The sequence below is a fragment of the Dreissena polymorpha genome, chromosome 2 (genome assembly GCF_020536995.1).
Source record: "Dreissena polymorpha isolate Duluth1 chromosome 2, UMN_Dpol_1.0, whole genome shotgun sequence".
In the NCBI taxonomy this organism is placed as follows: Eukaryota; Metazoa; Mollusca; class Bivalvia; order Myida; family Dreissenidae; genus Dreissena; species Dreissena polymorpha.
In genome coordinates, this window is record NC_068356.1 from 148,182,338 (window position 1) to 148,202,790 (window position 20,453).

Genomic DNA, 20,453 nt, shown 5'->3' on the forward strand with positions numbered 1-20,453 from the left:
TGTCAAATCATTATTATCTTTGGAACATTAATTTTTGTTGATTTCGTGGGTTGACCAATCAACCAATTTTACACAAACACATCACAAATTCCTTTTTTAATCAGATATCAACAAAATTGTGTGTCCATGAAAGTTTTTTTTTTGAAAAACCTCTTAATGTCATGCCAAAAAACAATAATGATTTTACAGTGCTTATATTAAAATCATGTTTTTCTATATTGCCATTTCTATTTACCCCATCTTTTGAAAATAAACAAAGCTCTGTGAATGTCATAAAGTAACTAGAAAATCAAGGTTAAACATCCTGTTACCCATTACAGTTGTTAAAATGTTAGTAATACAGACCACCACCTTTGTTTTTACCGCTTTCGGGCGTCTCAAAGTTGACTCTGTCTGAGGTGGAGAGCCCAGCCCCTGTGCTTGTAGTGGTAGCATTCAGGTTGGACGTACCAGACTCCTGTGGGGTGTAAAAAAGACATACACAAAAAATACATATTAGTCTCACTTTGGGACAACCGGGCTTAAAGCGGTGGTCAATCATTTGACGAAAAAATAAAAGTTCTAAACTACTTTATTTTTGTACAATGATTACTTTATATTGATTAATATATCACAACTGGTATATTACATTACTTGAAAATATTTGTTAAGTTTTCATATTTTCAATATATTCGGTAATAACATTTTACTGAGTGTCTACCAGGTAACTACCTGTTAACTACAATTAACGCAAGTACAAAAATGTAGATTGATCATTTTATATATAAAATCTATACAATTCACTACGCATGCGCAATTTGCATCCCTGTGTTAAGCAGGTGAAGAAGATGATCAATGTAATGGCGTTATTTATAGTTAATTAATTAATTATGAACCACATTCTGGGAAAACTGGGTTATGTGCACAGGCTAATCAGGCATGAACTGCACAGGCTAATCAGGCATGAACTGCACAGGCTAATCAGGCATGAACTGCACAGGCTAATCAGGGACAACACTTTAAACTTAAAAGGAATTTTAGGTTAGAGGAGACTTCCTTTAAACCACAAGTTCTATAATAATGGAAAGTGTCCTTCCTGGTTAGCCTGTGTGAACTGCACAGGCTAATCTATGACAACAGTAAAAACATTTTCACAGAAAGAAGCTTATATTCATGGCATATCTAAAAGCCCACCCTCAGCGTACCTGTCCTTCTTTGCCATATGTTGCTATAAACATTGAACATGTAAAACCTCACCACTTTATTGGGCACATCTAAATCCCCACCCTGAGTGTACCATTTCTTTCTTGGCACATCTAAATCCCCACCCTGAGCATACCTTTTCCTTCTTGGCACATCTAAATCCCCACCCTGAGTGTACCTTTTCCTTCTTGTAACATCTAAATCCCCACCCTCAGTGTACCATTTCTTTCTTGGCACATCTTAATCCCCACCCTTGGCGTACCATTTCCTTCTTGGTACATCTAAATCCCCTCCCTGAGCGTACCTTTTCCTTCTTGGCCATGTCCAGGTTGTGTATTCCCACCAGCAGACTGTAATCCATGATTTTAAAACTCTCCAACACCTGCAGTGAAACAAACACCTAGGTCATGTGACATAAATATAGGGGGTCATGTGACAAACACATAGGTCATGTGACATTAATATAGGGGGTCATGTGACAAACACATAGGCCATGTGACATAAATATAGGGGGTCATGTGACAAACATATAGTTCATATGACATAAATAAAGGGGGTCATGTGACAAACACATAGGGCATGTGACATAAATATAGCGGATCATGAGACAAACACATAGGTCATGTGACATAAATATAGGGGGTCCTGTGACACTATCAATGGCAGGGATAGAATTAAGTGGTTTTCCGTTATTCTAGTGCGAGCATATTAAGGTCAGGGCAACTCAAATTCAGAATTTGGTAGTTCGTCCTGACAGTTTTTCTGCACCTAACAAAAAAAAAACATAATAGCTAAAAGGGCCGACCCCAATAAGCCTGTGTGGACTGCACAGGCTTATCTAGGAGGACACTTTACGCACATGCATTATGCCCAGTTTTCCCAGAATATCTTAAAATAAAAGTTGAGACCCAAATGTTATATTTAATGAAACATTTTTACTGGTCTTTTCAGTAAATACAAAATTTAAGTATTTATTTTGTACGGACATGCATTAAGCCCTCTTTTCCTAGACCTCAGTTTTTGGTGATTCCCATGTACATACCCTGCAGTCCCTCTGTATGGTGATTCCCATGTACATACCCTGCAGTCCCTCTGTATGGTCTTCACCAGGGCATCATAAGTGTCTTTTTCTAGCATAAGACCCTCTGGGTGCAACTCCATGAAGTCCAGATCCTAAAAAAAAACAATGAAGCAAATGGTGTTAGTTTTGAAACTACCTGCATGGACTTGAGACTTGTGCGTAAAGTGTCATCCCAGATAAGTCTGTGCAGTCTGCACATTCTGATCAGGGACAACACTTTCAGGTTAATGTTTAAATGCTTATGGAATTTTGCTTTAAAGCATCTGTTTATATTTCAAATCCTTTCTGTAGATTTATAGTTATGCTCCGGACAAAAATTTACTTTAAAATTATATAAAAGGGGAGATAATTCAAAAACTATGGTAGATAGAGTTATGGTTCTTGGTCACTGCACTTCTCCTAGTTGCCATCTGTTTATATTCTAAGTTTTAAGTAAATCCATTGAATAGATTTGGAGTTATGCTCTGGACAAAGTTTCGGACAGACAGGAGCAATTACTATATCCCCTCCGATTTTTTTTTCGGCGGGGATAAACAAGCCAGTCTTACCTTCAGGGTGGGTGCAGACTTGGCCCTCTCAGTCTTGGAGGCCTTCCTCTTGTATGTGCTCCCCTTCAAGTCATACTTCTCATGCATCTTCACCACGCTGGGCAGGATGTTGTTCATCACCACAAAGCGGATGTTCTTGCCTCCGCACTGAAATACACAGCTCAGTTTATTGACTTAACTTAATAAACCGCGCTCTGTGGAAACATGATTTTAAGCAAGGATTTGAATGTTTTTTCAAACAATAACTTGTTCGGGTACACATACCGGTACATTCCCGGTACATTCATGGATTTTGGATTCTGAGAAAAATTGAGGATTTGCAACAATCATTTCACAGTGGGTTTGTGTAAAATGTGTGGATCAGTCAACCCACCAACTCAATGAAAATCAATGTCCCACAAATAATAATTATTTTACATCAACATAGCAGGGTCAGGCTTCACACTCACAAAACCCTGAATTGCCAGTCAAGCACTCGACAGTCCGGTCTAGCTGGGCTCAAACTTTGAGCTCCACAACTCACCTGGTAACAATACAGCCCATAGAACTTTGGCAGCAACGTCCGTGGGTTCTGGTTTAAATTCTGAAACACACAAAATATATCATTAAATAAATATTTTGTTTCATTAAAACACATGCAAACCATCAAACCAATAAGCCTAAAGAATTTTATCAGTATGACATGATTTTATATGTTATCAACTGATTGGCAAAGTTTTCTGATCAATAAATAATAAATGACAAAAGAAAATCAGTAAAATTCAAAGAAATGACAGAAGAAAGCTTTACTCGATTGAAATCAATATCAGTTTTCCATGACACATGGAAATAAACTGACAAGTATAAACATGAAATTACTCTCTAATTGCTTTGAAGAGTAGTTGCAATTAGAACTTTCAAAAACAAAACGAAGTCAATATGCCTTCTTGATGTGTTTATATTTTAATGGATGGTTTAGCCTTGACCTGCTCTATCTAATGGTTGAGCCTTGACCTGCTCTATCTAATGGTTGAGCCTTGACCTGCTCTATCTAATGGTTGAGCCTTGACCTGCTCTATCTAATGGTTGAGCCTTGACCTGCTCTATCTAATGGTTGAGCCTTGACCTGCTCTATCTAATGGTTGAGCCTTGACCTGCTCTATCTAATGGTTGAGCCTTGACCTGCTCTATCTAATGGTTAAGCCTTGACCTGCTCTATCTAATGGTTGAGCCTTGACCTGCTCTATCTAATGGTTGAGCCTTGTCCTGCTCTATCTAATGGTTGAGCCTTGACCTGCTCTATATTATGGTTGAGCCTTGACCTGCTCTATCTAATGGTTGAGCCTTGACCTGCTCTATCTAATGGTTGAGCCTTGACTTGCTCTATCTAATGGTTGAGCCTTGACCTGCTCTATCTAATGGTTGAGCCTTGACTTGCTCTATCTATGGTTGAGCCTTGACCTGCTCTTTCTAATGGTTGAGCCTTGACCTGCTCTATCTAATGGTTGAGCCTTGACCTGCTCTATCTAATGGTACTATAAATATGAGCCTTGCTCTGAGAAAACAGGGTTTAATTCAGGTGCCTAAAGTGCAGGGGCATTCGTAGCCATTTTGGAAAAAGGACTCTGGTCGAATAGGTATTTTTTTAACGATAAAATGGCAAATTTTGGAGTTTTTAAAGGACTAAATGGAATAAATTGGTTTATGCCTATTCAACAAATGTTGAGACATCAGGCTATTTCCTGGCCATTTTTAGAAAAAATATGTGATTCGCGCAATAAGTCCACTGTTTTTAAAAAAATTTAGTTTGGGATAGTTTCCGTTTTACGACCTTTTTAAAAAGCAGAAAACCCCCTTACGGGTCATCCCAGATTAGCCTATGAAGTCCACACAGGCTTAGTAGGGATAACACTTTCTGTCTAGAGTAGATTTTCCTTTACAAGAAAGTGTTTTTGAATCTGGTGTGAATTTTGCAATAACAGTAATTGTTGTTGTTATTGTTGGATTATGATTGTCTCATATGCTACGTTTCAATCTGCAGCCATCTATATAATTAAAATTGAAAGAAAAAGTTGTAATGAATTCTGATATAGCACATCCAGTAATTTGAGGAAGGTAATACAGTGCTTCAGCTAGGCCTAAATTGAAGGGCGCCCCGCCCTGCCCTCCCGAACCTCCGCCCTGCCCTTCCTAGGGCCCCCCCTGCCCTTAAAAAATAAAATAAAGAATAATGAATGATGATGAATAAATCCCTTATTACCTTATTACAATACATTGTAATTAATTTATTCTTATTGTAGACATTATATTTGAATTGTTTAATAATAATGGGAATAATAAATTTTAACAATTATAAATAACATATAAATTAACATGCAAGAGGAAGCATTCCAGAAACGCCCATGCTCGAAAGTGCCCTTTTGACAAAATACTGCGTGTCCAAAGTGCCCTTTTGACAAAAAAGCCCCCCCCCCTGCCCTTTCCAAATCCTAGCTGGAGCACTGGTAATACATAAAGGCTATGTCAGGGCTTGGGGAGTAAGTGAAGAACATATGGAAAACAAGATTTGGCTGATATATCTGGTCTTTGCATGGTCCTCTAAAAGATAAAAAATCATCAACAATGGTGAGAATTAAGTCTTCATCATGGTAAGAACGCAATATAATGACGTTTCGTATTAAGTAGAAAGCTGATCTCTCTAAACCCAATAACGTTTGAACAAAGATGTCTTGAAATAAAGCCACATTCACAAAGGCACTTGTCACCACACTTGTGGTTTGGATATATTCATTATAATACATGTACATCAATGCACATTCATAATCTGTTACATGAAGAACACTTAATAAACTTCCTCTTACAAAATTTAAACCTGAGCTTTTAAAACGAATGATTAATGACTGCTGTTTATACTCTCAGGCTAGTGTAAAATTATCAATAACATCATTTTTTCAAGGAAAAAATGAACCATTACATGATTCAATTTAAGTCTTGTTCTGGAAAAAACAGGCTTAATGCCCTTGTGTAAAGAGCTGTCCCAGATTAGCCTATGCAGTCCTCACAGGCTGATCAGGGACGCCACTTTCTGCTTTTTTATATCTTTCTTTTATAGGAAGTCTCTTCTTAATGAAAATCCAGTAGAGGCAGAAAGTGTGGACTCTGATAAGCCTGTGCGGACTGCAGAGGCCAATCAGGGACGACACTTTATGCACAAGCATTAAGCTCCATTTTCCCAGAGTGATGTATCAGCTGCAATCTGTTCACAGCAACTCACCATGTAATAACCAGGTAATAGTTTCTGAAGGAAGTTGGCCTCCTTGTGTTGTGCAGTCTTGATAATGAACTCATCATCTGCCGAGATGTAGAATATGCTACCACCCGCACCAGGGTTGGATAACTCTGTCATTGCAGCATCACATAGGGACAGCTGGAAACAAGGGAAACAAAAACTGTATTGCTAGATGTTACAAAAAGGTCATTATTGAGGCAGAAAAAGCTGCCCACACTGCCAGGGTTTCATAACTCTGTCATTGGGGGCAGCACATACGGACATCTGTTAACAAGGGAGATAATGCTAACAAGGGAACTAGTGAATGTATTGTCAGATATCAAGAGAGGTAATTCTAGACAGAAATGCCGCCTTTTGTCCAAGAGTAGGATAACTCTGTCCTCACAGCATCACATATGAAACGTTGTTAACAAGAAAAATAACAAATATATCACTAGATATCAAGGGAGAAAATACTACATGTTGAATATACTGCCCCTGAGTTGGTTAACATTGTCATAATGGCTTTATAGGACAGTTATAAACAAGAGCACCGCATAACGGGTGCCAACGCTCAGCAGCGAAAGCTTGTCAGATTTTTATTTTTAAGGGGTCACAGTGACCTTGACCTTTGACCTAGTGACCCAAAAAGTCATCAAGGTGCATGTACATATGAAGTTTCAAAGTTGTGGGTGGAAGCACGATAATTTTAGAGGCAATGTAAAGGTTTTAGCACGACGCCTGGACGGCGGACGACGAGGAGGCTATGACAATACCTCGGGTTTTCTCCGTAAACAGCCCAGCTAAAAATGGCAATGATGTTGACAATGGAAGTAATAACAACATAGTCATATATCAAGGGAGGCTATTCTAGCTGCAGCATCCTGTACTAATCTGGGATGACACTGTATGCACATGCATTAAACCCCCTTTTCACAGAGTGAGGCTCAAATAAATAATTAGTATGTCATATAACTCAACACTACCATAAGATACCAACCATAAAGTCCTCGGGTCGAATGTTGAACAGTTCTCGAAAGAATCTGAACGCCATGGGAGCGTACGTCTTGAATCTGAAGTCACTGTAGTGATGTGCAGGGGTCATGTTACTGCCCTCGCTGAAATGGAAAAATGGTGCTTAATGCATGTGCATAAAGTATTGTCCCAGATTAGCCTGTGCAGTCAACACTGGCTAATCAGGGACGACACTATCCACTTAAGACTGGATATTTGTTCCTTTAAACGAAAATACCATAAAACCAGAATGAGTCACCCCTGAGTAGCCTATGGAGACTGCTTATCTGAGAATACACTTTACGCACATGCATTAGTCCGGATTTCCAAGAACCAGATGCATGTATGGCAAAGAAATTCTTTCTTTTTTGAATAATCGAAAGTCTCCACGTTCTGGCCTTTGTGTAAGGAAATTAAGGCAACACGAAACAATCGAATAATTTGGAGAGTTCTGTTGTCATTTGACACTACAAGGATTGCTTATATGAAGTATAAACTACATCACTCATGTATGAGCAAGGATGGCCGAGTGGTCTAAGCGGTAGACTTTTACTTCAGGGGTCAGTTGTTCAAGCCCAGATGAGGGTAACTTTGTTTCCTTCTTTGAAACTTTGTTTCTTTCTTTAATTTTATTTTTGATTTTTAACTGAAGCTTTTTAGATCCAAATTTTACATTTACCAATTATAAAACATTTAATGACAAACTTTAATACATGCCAAAGTCTGTGAAAAGGTCCCTTTAAAGGTTTGGGTTTATAGTCTGATATTGATGATGGGTTATCATAAGCAGACTTTCACATTTACATCCCAATAACTGGGATATACTTTGTCTGTTTACACTCAAAGCAGTATGCAGCCACGGCACATTAGCTTATTAAACTTACAGGTACCTAATTATACACTTGGATGGAGAGAAGCAAGCGTGGGATTAATTGTGTGCTCCAAAACATTCCAGTTGTCTGATTGGGATTCAAACCAGGGACCTTCCGATTCCTAGACCAGTGTTCTACCACTAGACAACTGTTCCCTCTCTTTTTAGTTGAGTGTAGCCCAGACTTACTTTGGGAAGACAACCGATTGCACAACACCAAAGTCCTGCATTAGTAGATCTCTCTCTGGCTTGGATGACAGCCCGCCCACACTCTGTCCTATACCCAGCTGTATGGCAGCCATCAGTTCACTGGTGGGACGCTGTGGGAAACAACAACAACAGATAGAGATAAATATGGCAATTTAAACTCACTGGTGGGACGCTGGTGGGAAATAACGTATGGAACATTGAAGTTAACAAGCACATTATATTACTGTTAAGATTATAATGACATAAACTTCTCTATAAATTATTATAAACATTTGAAGCATGTCGATGTATGTTAATCTAATCCCAAAACTTAATTGGACAAGTATAAACAAACAATAACATTAATAGTCCTTCTTACTGCTATTTAATTATGTCCGGTATAATCCGGTGAGGTCCTGTAAAATTTATAAGGGACTGGGCCTTGTGTCCTGTAATAACTATCAAATGAGATAATAATAATGAAACCTCTGCTATTGAAGGTCCTGAGGAAAGGCCAGTTTTTCCATGACTGCAGGTTACCTTCTTGTATGTGACTAGCCTTTCTGATCTACCCGTCTGTGGCCAATCTTGTCCTTAATGCATGTGCGTAAAGTGTCGTCCCTGTGCAGTCCGCACTGAACAGGATTTTCCTTTAGCAAAGGCTTCATTAAACAAATATTCCATACAAGCGGAAAGTTTCCTCCCTGATTAGCCTTAGCAGCTTGCACGGGCTAATCTGGGACAACACTTTACACACATGCATTAAGCACAGATTTGTTTCCAGAAGGTTACCTTCTTGTATGTGACCAATCCCTTCTCGTCCACTCGTCTGTGGCCAATCTTCCGTTCCCGTTCCTTGGCCATGGTCCCCAGAGTCTTACCATCCACCATCGTACTGCCTCTCTCTGACTGACCACTCTGTAGGACACAAAAACCTGGTCAATAATTTTTGTCGATCAAGTGTGGGACAGAACAAATGAGATATACTGTTTGGTATTGAGAATGAGAAATACTGTTTGGTATTGAGAATGAGAAATACTGTTTGGTATTGAGAATGAGAAATACTGTTTGGTATTGAGAATGAGATATACTGTTTGGTATTATTGAGAAATACTGTTTGGTATTGAGAATGAGAAATACTGTTTGGAATTGGGAATGAGATATACTGTTTGGTATTGAGAATGAGAAATACTGTTTGGTATTGAGAATGAGAAATACTGTTTGATAATTGAGAATGAGATATACTGTTTGGTATTGAGAATGAGAAATACTGTTTGGAATTGAGAATGAGATATACTGTTTGGTATTGAGAATGAGAAATACTGTTTGGAATTGGGAATGAGATATACTGTTTGGTATTGAGAATGAGAAATACTGTTTGATATTGAGAATGAGATATACTGCTTGGTATTGAGAATGAGATATACTGTTTGGTATTGAGAATGAGAAATACTGTTTGATAATTGAGAATGAGATATACTGTTTGGTATTGAGAATGAGAAATACTGTTTGGAATTGAGAATGAGATATACTGTTTGGAATTGGGAATGAGATATACTGTTTGGTATTGAGAATGAGAAATACTGTTTGGAATTGGGAATGAGATATACTGTTTGGTATTGAGAATGAGAAATACTGTTTGGATTTGAGAATGAGATATACTGTTTGGAATTGAGAATGAGAAATACTGTTTGATATTGAGAATGAGAAATACTGTTTGGTATTAAGAATGAGATATACTGTTTGGTATTGAGAATGAGAAATACTGTTTGACATTGAGAATGAGAAATACTGTTTGGTATTGAGAATGAGAAATACTGTTTGGAATTGGGAATGGGGCTGAATTATTTGGCTCAATTCCTAATACCAAACAGTATATTGCAATTTTTCAGGATACAAGTTACACTGGAATATAAGGCGCTTTCTCTAACTTCTAACATTTTTTTCAATTTTATCCAAATATAAGTACATGTATTACCATAATAGCTTCACTTTGTTTAGCAATACTTATAACATAACTTTGATGTTCAGTCAATGATTGTGAATGAAGCCAAATTGTTCGTCCAGCATGACAATAGAATAACACTTGTGTAAGACAACTAATTTATAAAATCAACAAGCATTTCCATTTAATGTTTAAGTGTCTAGTACTTTTGATTTGTCAATAAACTTTTTGTACTTAATGCAACCTCATAATTTGAGTTCAACTCCTTACTTTCTAGTATAAATTGAAATTTATGCTCTTGCTATGTATAAACTGACCTTGTTGTGTTTGATCTGTATAAACTGACCATGTTGTGCTTGATCTGTATAAACTGACCATGTTGTGCTTGATCTGTATAAACTGACCATGTTGTGCTTGATCTGTATTAACTGACCATGTTGTGCTTGATCTGAATACACTAACATTGTTGTGTTTGATCTGTATAAACTGACCATGTTGTGCTTGATCTGTATAAACTGACCATGTTGTGCTTGGTCTGTTTAAACTGACAATGCTGTGCTTGATCTGTATAAACTGACCACGTTGTGCTTGATCTGTATAAACTGACCATGTTGTGCTTGGTCTGTATAAACTGACCATGTTGTGCTTGATCTGTATAAACTGACCATGTTGTGCTTGGTCTGTATAAACTGACCATATTGTACTTGATCTGTATAAACTGACCATGTTGTGCTTAATCTGTATAAACTGACCATGTAATGCTTGATCTGTATAAACAGACCATGTTGTGTTTGATCTGTATAAACTGACCATGTTGTGCTTGATCTGTATGTATTGACCATGTTGTGCTTTATCTGTATAAACTGTCCACGTTGTGCTTGATCTGTATAAACTTACCATGTTGTGCGTGATCTGTATGCACTGTCCATGTATCAAGAAATATTCCCAAGTATGCATTCAAACATGTAAATCAGTGAAATGTTTACTTCTCTTTCATGTTTGATTTTATTTCAAAAATGCTTATTCAAAATAATGACTCTTCAATATATGTTGACATTTGACATCTCATATGCTGGAAAATTGTTTGTCCCATTTCACAGGCTTCCTGAAAAGTCCCAAAAAGTGCCTGTCAACCTGACAGGCTGATGGAAAAGTTAGCCTGTCTAGACAAACATTTTATCTTGCCTCTGTTGCAGGGTCGAAAAATTTTAATATCTCCGATCAACAGGAAGTAGTGTATTCCTACGCACGCTGTGACGATTAACATTAGATTAACATTCTAATATTTGACGTTTTAAATTTATTAAGACGCATCATAAATGTTGTCGTTATATTATATATCATCCTTTTGTTCTTCTTTAAAATATATTACCAAACCAGCTTTCCGTATTTATCATTTTCAATTACTTGATGACGCAATTTATGACTTATCTAGTGTGACATCATTTCTCAGACGAAACATGCTATCTATATTATCTCAGGATTTTAGGGACAAAAATTTTGACATTGTGGTTTTAACGGTATTTATTTTTAATAAAGCATCGAACGAATCATAATTGTATTTCGGATTGTGTGTTTGTCATTCATAATTGCTTACTTCGATAGGAATAAAATTATTTGCTAGGCCTACGGCAGGATAACAATTTCTATGGCAATGGATTAAAAATGTCATTAAGATAAATACAATTTAGTTTTTGTTTTGCTGCTGCATTTTTTTTAACAAGAAAATTATCACATTCTCAATTCGTTTTTTATTTCTTCTCATATTTTCAATCGGAAAGTATTAAAAAGAACATTTTAAAGTGAAACTATTTTTTACGTGACACAATCGGTAGTTATTCGTTCGTCTGGAATGTTGTGTACATGTAGGAGGCTCGACAAGAATAATTATATTGTTATGTCAATTTATTATTTGTATTTGATAAAATGTGTCAACGACATGAAACAGGATAAATAGAATACATGGTTGGTGCCGAGATGGAGAAAGTTTATCCGGTTGGGCCCGAAAAAGAAAAATTGGGCTCGCTAAAGCTCGCCCTATTTTCTTTTTCTAAGCCTCACCGGATAAACTTTCTCCATCTCGGCACCAACCATGTATTCTCTATCACCTGACCCAACAGTGTGAAGTTATAACTGAAGGTTTAAGTAAAGTTTAACTCATATTTATTGCAATGTGCAGGCTGTGAATAAGTACACTCGATAAAGTAAAGTGTTCTAGTGTATGATGGACAGTGTATGATGGACAACAGCTTTAAATTCTAGTCAGACTCATAACAAAATATCATAACCAGTTGGTGTTGCCTTCTTTATCCTGAAAGTCAATACCATCATCAGAATCACAATCAGTTTTCATGTGTAGTTTTTTGTTACAACCTTTGTAATTGGATAGATGGCAATATGTCAAATCAATAAAATTGATGTTTTCGAAAAAAACACAAAGGGAGAGCACTTTTAAGAACTAGTGACACGTTCTAAAGTGTTCTTTATGACAAACAAGCGGGCCAAGATGGCCCTAGTTCGCTCACCTGAGAGGAGTTGGTTCATTCAATATTTACCAAATGTCAAACTTGACCTAGATATTGTCCAGACAAACATCCTGGTCAAGTTTTATCATTATTGAACCAAAACTCTGGCATATGGGGTGATTTTGTTTTTATAAGATCTGACCAGGTGACCTATATTTTGAGTTGACCCCCCTTACCAAACATCAAACTTTGCTTACAAAAATAAATATTATGGCCAAGATTCATAAAATCTGAAACAAAATTGTGACCTCTAGAGTGTTTACAAGGATTTTTTGTATAATATAATGAAAATTTGGACAATCTAAAGGCAATAATTATGGCATTAATTATGTGATATATATAAAACCAATCTTTTCACCAAGTTTCATGGTGATTGGGCAAAAAATGTGACTTCTAGAGTGTTCACAAGCTTTTTTTTACTATATTAATATGAGAAAACTGCCCCCCCCCCCCCCCCCCCGCAGCCATGTTATTCAACTGACCGGAACCATTTTTAAACTCAACTCTCATATCAAGGAAACAAATGTTCTGACCAAATTTCATGAAAATTGGGCCAAAAATGTGACTTCTAGAGTGTTCACATGTTTTCACTACATGTATATACATATAGAGAAAAATGCCCGGACAACTGGCAGCCATGTTTATTGATCTGGACCATTTTCAAACTCGTCCGAGATATCAATAAAACCAATGTTTTGACCAACTTTCATGATGATTGGGCAAAAATTGTGACTTCTAGAGTGTTTACAAGGTTTCTCTATAGCCAAATAAGGAAAACTGCCCCCCCCCCTCCCGGAAGCCATATTATTCAACTGACCGGAACCATTTTCGAACTCAACTCTCATATCAAGGAAACAAATGTTCTAACCAAATTTCATGAAAATTGGGCCAAAAATGTGAATTCTAGAGAGTTCACATGTTTTCACTAAATACATATACAGCAAAATGCCCCGCCCACCGATCTGGACCATTTTCAAACTCATCCGAGATATCAATAAAACCAATGTTTTGACCAACATTCATGATGAATGATGATTGGGCAAAAATTGTGACTTCTAAGAGTGTTTACAAGGTTTCTCTATAGCCAAATAAGGAAAACTGCCCCACCCACTGGCAGCCATGTTTTTCAACGAACCGGAACCACTTTTGAACTCAACCAATCATTAAGACAAGCATTTTGACAAAGTTACATGAAGATTGGGCATGAAATGTGACTTCTACAGTGTTTACAAGTTTTTTCCTTTTTTTACCTAGTGACCTAGTTTTTGACCCGGCACGACCCAGTTTCAAACTCGACCAGAATTTCATTGGGACAAAGCTTCTGACCAAGTTTCATGAAGATCGGACAATAAATGTGGCCTCTAGAGTGTTTCGAACAAATGTGGACGGACGACAGACAGACGGACGGACGACGGACAAAGACCGGTCACAAAAGCTCAGCCTCAAATGGGCTTAAAAGGCTCGAAATTCACGAAAAAAGTGATTCTAATGGGGTGTTTTAGTTCTTTTGGCAAGTATTAAACTTTTCGGTATTTAGTCATAATTTTTTTGGCCTGTCACAAGGACGTGCAATATTAGAAACTTCGTGGGACCGTAAAGAATTTTGCTGGACAAGACCGGCAGTCCAGCCTTTTCAGGAAGCCTAATTTCAGGAATATGAACCGGTAAGTTTATTATTGTAATGTTTAAACAAGAGCACCGCACAGGGGCTGCCAACGCTCGGCTACAGGTGCAGTTTTAATTTATTTCTTTTAATTTTAAGAGGTCACAGTGACCTTGACCTTTGGGCTAGTGACCCAAAAATGGGTATGGCGTGTAGAACTCATCAAGGTGCAGCTACATATGAAGTTTCAAAGTTGGAGGTGGAAACACTTTGATTTTAGAGCCAAAGTTAAGGTTTTGGCACGACGCAGATGGCGGACCAGCTGGCTATGACAATTCATGTTACTTTTGTATATGCGTGATCTGGATGTGATTCAAGAGAAGTCAGAGGGGAGCACAACTCTGTCAAATGGTTTTGGACAACAAGATGTGCAGAACAGGGTGACAAACCATTTTAACTAAATACAGCCATTGAACAAAAAATATGAGTCACTTACCTCTGACACTTGGGACTTGTACTGCCTTGACACTGTAACAGACAAACATGAAACATTGCTGAGAATATCATTCACAAGCTTTCAACTATGGTTAAGAGAACTTACTCACAGATTTTCGTATTTTTGAAAAAAAACTTTTAATTAATTTACTTACAACATTGCAACATTTACATGTAGCATAGTTTTAAGTAATTATAATAACAAGAGAACAAAGTTAAATTAAAAAAAGAGATGTGCTTGTCAGAAACACAATGCCCCCTATTGCGCCGCTTTGAAAAACAAGGGCTGTTTGTAAAACATGCATGCCCCCCATAGGGGCTGTCAGTTGTAGTGGCAGCCATTGTGTGAATACGTTTTTTGTCACTGTGACCTTGACCTTTGACCTAATGTAAGTTATCATCCGGAAACCATTGTACTATTTCGAGTCACTGTGACCTTGACCTTTGACCTAGTGACCTGAAAATCAATAGGGGTCATCTGCCAGTCATGATCAATGTACCTATGAAGTTTCATGATCCTAGGTCTAAGCACTCTTGAGTTATCATCCGGAAACAATTTTACTATTTCGAGTCACTGTGACCTTGACCTTTGACCTAGTGACCTGAAAATTGATAGGGGTCATCTACCAGTCATGATCAATGTACCTATGAAGTTTCATGATCCTAGGCCTAAGCGTTCTTGAGTTATCATCCGGAAACCATCTGGTGGACCGATCGACCGACCGACATATGCAAAACAATATACCCCCTCTTCTTTGAAGGGGGGCATAATAATCTTTATCTCTTGCTGACAAATTATTACAACATAACAACAATTACCATGATTACAAAACAACATTCCTAATGATTGATTGTCTTAACAAGTGGTTACTGATCTTAGCCATCACAGATAAGCTTTCATTCTCACACCTGCTCTCATTTGCAATAATGGGCTAATTAATTAACTGATAACAAATACTGCCCTTGGGTCATGTTTGCACTGGTCTAATCTGCTTCAGTAATTAACTGCCATATACTGGCTGCTCAACATTAGGCAATCATTATCATGAAAAGTGCAACACAAGTTTACAAATCCATTTGGTCATTTTCTGAAAAAAAAACACATTCTACAATTGGGATTTCCGTAGTAATGCTTCCACTTGCAGACGCTTGCGTGGGTACAGACATCTCAATTACTACTTTTTTTTTTTTAATGGTTGCATAAGTAATACATAACACTTCTACAATATCATTTATTGATGCCATTTATGAAAATTATTAACTGCAACATTGTTTTCAATTGTTGCTGACGAAATATAGCCATTTTTATAACATGGATTTCTGTCAGTTCCCCAGAGTAGGCACCACAATGTCCCATGTCAATGGAATTACATGAGATATAATACACAATTAACATTGCTTATATAAAATGTATCAATATTTATTATTATAATGGAAAATGCTACAAAAGGTAAGTTTGGTAATTTATAACAATTATAATTATTAATTATAATAATTTATAATAATTAATTTTCTACAATTGGATTTCGTTGACTTAACATAATAAAGCTGCCATACGCAGTTGATCATGTTTTGACTTTGGAAATGTGATAAAATCAAAGCTTTGAACTATACATTTTGGATACTGACAGTTTGAGTTACATAAACCCCATTGATACTGTCAAAACAAATTTCATTTAATTTTTTGAAATACAATAAACAAAACTCGTTGAAAAAATGTGAAGCAAGACATTAAGCTTGTCTGGAATAATGGCGCCCGTTTTATCTGTCGTTGATTGTTAGATCCATATTTAGATAAGAATCTGAATAACAGGCAGCGAGATGAAAATTAAGACCATATTTCATGGAAAAAATGCTGAACAGACGACTGATCATAAGTAATGATTTTAAACAGCACATTAGGTAACTTACAATATGCAAAGTTTACCATCAAAGGATTTTTTATTGAAGAGGTCACCATGCCCCTTTTTAGGCCCCTGCCATTCTTTTAGTTATGATAAATCCCTAAGTTATGGCATGCATTTGCTGTAACAACTATTATTGATAGCTTGTATGTGTGAGATTGCTTATCATTCATTTTGGATAATCCTTCTTAAACATTGTCTTGCATGTGCTTACACATGTATGTGATGTATATTAGAGTCACACTAGGGACTATTTGGTCCCATTTAAAATAATCTTGTGATTGTTGTAATCATGAAACTTGCTTATAAACCGAATCCTAAATAACTAAAACCTTGTACAAAAGTTGAAATTTTGATATTATAGACATATACCTGACATAGAAGGGACAGATATTTTGCCATTTTACGGAGATCTACCTAATTGTTTTTGTGACTCATATATGAAACACAGTGGGGGGTTTTCCATTCAAAATTGGGTCTGGTAATCAGCCCTATTCCCAATGGAACAAAGTATGTATTTTTCCTCAATGGAAACTAAAAATTCCCAATGGAATTAAGGTTTCCCCCCCCCAAAAAAATGATATATTATTTTTTTACACACAATCATGCAGTGATTTATTTTGCTGTGCGTCCCGCGTGCCAGACGCACGTTTTTTTCTGGGGACTCATCATTCTCAAACATGTGCGTACTTGAAACGCATTGTTTAAAAACTCTGATTTTCAACATCGTCAAAGTTGTACATGATACAGAGTTTGATTCATGGAGATAAGTGAAACACATGTAAACACCGTTTTGAAAAACAAATGTAGAACGGAAGTAACATTACTACATTCGGAATGTAATACGCGTATTTGGATTGGTTGAAATATATCAATTATCCAATCAGTACGGCGTTTTAATAAAAGTTTGTTGGACGTTTAATTGGCTGTCCCGGATGGTAAACAAAGAAAATGCCACCCAAAAAGGTTTTAAAAATTGACCATCAACAATTTAAATTCGTTGTGTAGGTATTTATCAATAACGCAGCCTCAATGTAAACCATGTGGTTTAAATGTGAAGAATAAACGGCGGAAAACACATTTTGCGTTCGTCTGTTGTGAGGGCAGACAGTTATATAGTAAAGCAATGCTATTATACTTCTCTGGATTAATTGTTCATTGTTGTTTTTTCTAAAGTGACAATTTAAAATTTGCAAGTTCTGAAATACGAAGTATCTTTTATTTATTTGTTTTGAGAAAAATCAAGGCGAGAAGCCTACACACCTTAAATACAGTACATGTATGAGTGTTGTTACACTAAATCTGTATTGAAGGTGTAAACCTTTTGACCAAAGCAGAAATTGTCTTTTGTCACACTGTTTGAAAGGGCTTATTTTGACAAAAAAATTATAAACACTAGTCATCCAATTTATTAAAACACTAGTCAGTCGAAACTGTTAAAGATGTTAAAAGTTCTCTGTTTAAGATGTCATATGTTTCACTGTTTGTTATTAAAAGTAAAACAAACTAGAAATGGCGCGGCAGAGGCCGACGCGTATCCCCACGCCGAATGTTTGACCTAGGTGTGCCCCAGGGTTGGTAATGGGGCCATGCATAGCTGAGATTGACCGTATTGTCATAAGAGAAGTTCATCATCAATTAGAAGTGAATTGGTGTAGAAATGAAGAAGTTATAGTGAAAGGCAATTTTGGGTGGGTGTGACATATGTTGGCAGGGCGCCCCAGGGTTGGTAATTGTGCCATGCATAGTTGAGATTGACCGTATTGTCATAAGAGAAGTTCAGTATCAATTTGAAGTGAATCGGTGTAGAAATGAAGAAATTATAGTAAAAGGCAATTTTGGGCGGGTGTGGTCTATGTGGGCGGGGCCCCAGGGTTGGTAATGGGGCCATGCATAGTTGAGATTGACCGTATTGTCATAAGAGAGGTTCAGTATCAATTTGAAGTGAATTGGTGTAGAAATGAAGAAATTATAGTAAAAGGCAATTTTGGGTGGGTGTGGTCTATGTGGGCGGGGCGCCCCAGGGTTGGTAATGGGGCCATGCATAGTTGAGATTGACTGTATTGTCATAAGAGAAGTTCAATATCAATTTGAAGTGAATCGGTGTAGAAATGAAGAAATTATAGTAAAGGCAATTTTGGGTGGGTGTGGTCTATGTGGGCGGGGCCCCAGGGTTGGTTATGGGGCCATGCATAGTTGAGATTGACCCTAATGTCATAAGAGAAGTTCAGTATCAATTTGAAGTGAATCCGTGTAGAAATGAAAAAATTATAGTAAATGGAATTTTTTGGTGGGTGTGGCCTATGTGGGCGGGCGCCCCAGGGTTGGGATTGGGGCCATGCATAGTTGAGATTGACCCTAATGTCATAACAAAAGTTCAGTATCAATTTGAAGTGAATCCGTGTAGAAATGAAAAAATTATAGTAAATGGAAATTTTTGGTGGGTGTGGCCTATGTGGGCGGGGCGCCCCAGGGTTGGGAATGGGGCCATGCATGGTTGAGATTGACCGTATTGTCATAAGAGAGGTCCAGTATCAATTTGAAGTGAATCGGTGTAGAAATAAAGAAGTAAATGTAAAATAACCTAAAAAAATGAGTGATAATTTCTGACGCGGCCCCACCCCAACCACTATAACTTTTGACCCAGGGGTCAGATCAAAATTCCAAATAGTGCAGGGTCGCACATATGCTCATAGCTACCATGTGTGTAAGTTTCAAGGTTCTAGTGCTTTTAGTGTAGGAGGAGATAGTGGCCAGGACGGACGGACAGACGGACGGACGGCGGAGATAACCACAATATCCCCACCTTTTTTTCAAAAAGCGTGGGGATAATAAAGATTTTACTTGCTATAAACCTATTTCTGTTTTTAGCTGTAAAATTGCATAAAAGAGCCCCTAGCTATGGTGTATCATGTTTAGTACTCAGTAGATTATTTGTAACAATCTGGGACCCATTGTTTTCAGTTTGGACCCATTGTTTCAAACATGCGAGTCACGGGGACTCATTGATGTAGATTTCAAAACGAATCACTGATCATGTGTGTACAAATAAATCAAAGCTGAGGATTAGTGTTCTTATTGCTGTTGTTAAACTGAATGATTTGTGAAAATAAACACTAAAATCATCAACTTTTAATGAATTGGGTTTTCAACGGCTTCCATGCAAAAAATCACAACTATTCCACCACCGCTCCCACCCCATGATGAAATTCATCTCCAAACATGATTGCTGTGAATATCATAATGAAGAGCATAACATTGAATGATAATTTTTATACACATATTTAGATTCCTTATTCATTGGTAAAAAATATATACATGTATCATGCATTGTGTATTGAAAAAATAAGCTAAGTGAGACATTTTTACAGGAACATCTGATTGGATGTGAAACATTAAGGTGAGGAAACCAGAAATTTTAAATTTTCCCAAATGTTCACTATTTTTTTTATATGAACACTATACCGGTATATTAAAATAACTTGCTTAAATCAAAACCTTGAGTGTGCTACATGTGTGCATATTTATTCAGAAAATGCATGAAAAACCAATTTAAACTTCTGATGAATCGATTACGTTTTTGAAAAAGCCCCCATAATTTACCCAGGTTAAGACCATCAGATATTAAATTTCATAAACCAATTGTATATTAATAATCTTAGTTTTTCTATTCTAAACGAAAGAACTCTCCCCCACCATTGATAAGATTTTTCAGCCATACTGTTTACGGCTATTAAAGTAATATCATTTTTGAAGTCCACCAGTCCTATATGTAGAGGTGAAAGTAGTGACAAATGTTAAAAAAGCACAATAATATTTTCAACAAACTCTTGATAAGTTCAAGTGAGG

The 20,453-nt window shown here is 37.0% G+C and overlaps 1 protein-coding gene across 12 annotated transcripts in view; it reads right to left on the minus strand.

Moving 5' to 3' along the window:
- The window catches only part of LOC127869384 (phosphatidylinositol 4-phosphate 5-kinase type-1 alpha-like), a 75,630-nt gene that overhangs the window by 47,563 nt on the left and 7,614 nt on the right, over positions 1-20,453 (minus strand). For 10 of the 12 annotated variants that reach the window (XM_052411915.1, XM_052411924.1, XM_052411921.1 and 7 more), the window contains exons 2-11: positions 14,702-14,733; positions 8,925-9,050; positions 8,133-8,263; positions 7,059-7,176; positions 6,065-6,217; positions 3,335-3,394; positions 2,812-2,958; positions 2,263-2,355; positions 1,487-1,564; positions 352-457 (exon numbers count right to left, since the gene is read on the minus strand). In XM_052411915.1, the coding sequence (XP_052267875.1) occupies positions 352-457; positions 1,487-1,564; positions 2,263-2,355; positions 2,812-2,958; positions 3,335-3,394; positions 6,065-6,217; positions 7,059-7,176; positions 8,133-8,263; positions 8,925-9,050; positions 14,702-14,733 (1,044 nt within the window). The remainder of the gene's footprint in view (positions 1-351; positions 458-1,486; positions 1,565-2,262; positions 2,356-2,811; positions 2,959-3,334; positions 3,395-6,064; positions 6,218-7,058; positions 7,177-8,132; positions 8,264-8,924; positions 9,051-14,701; positions 14,734-20,453) is intronic. The other 2 variants (XM_052411920.1, XM_052411917.1) reach the window with 1 other exon arrangement.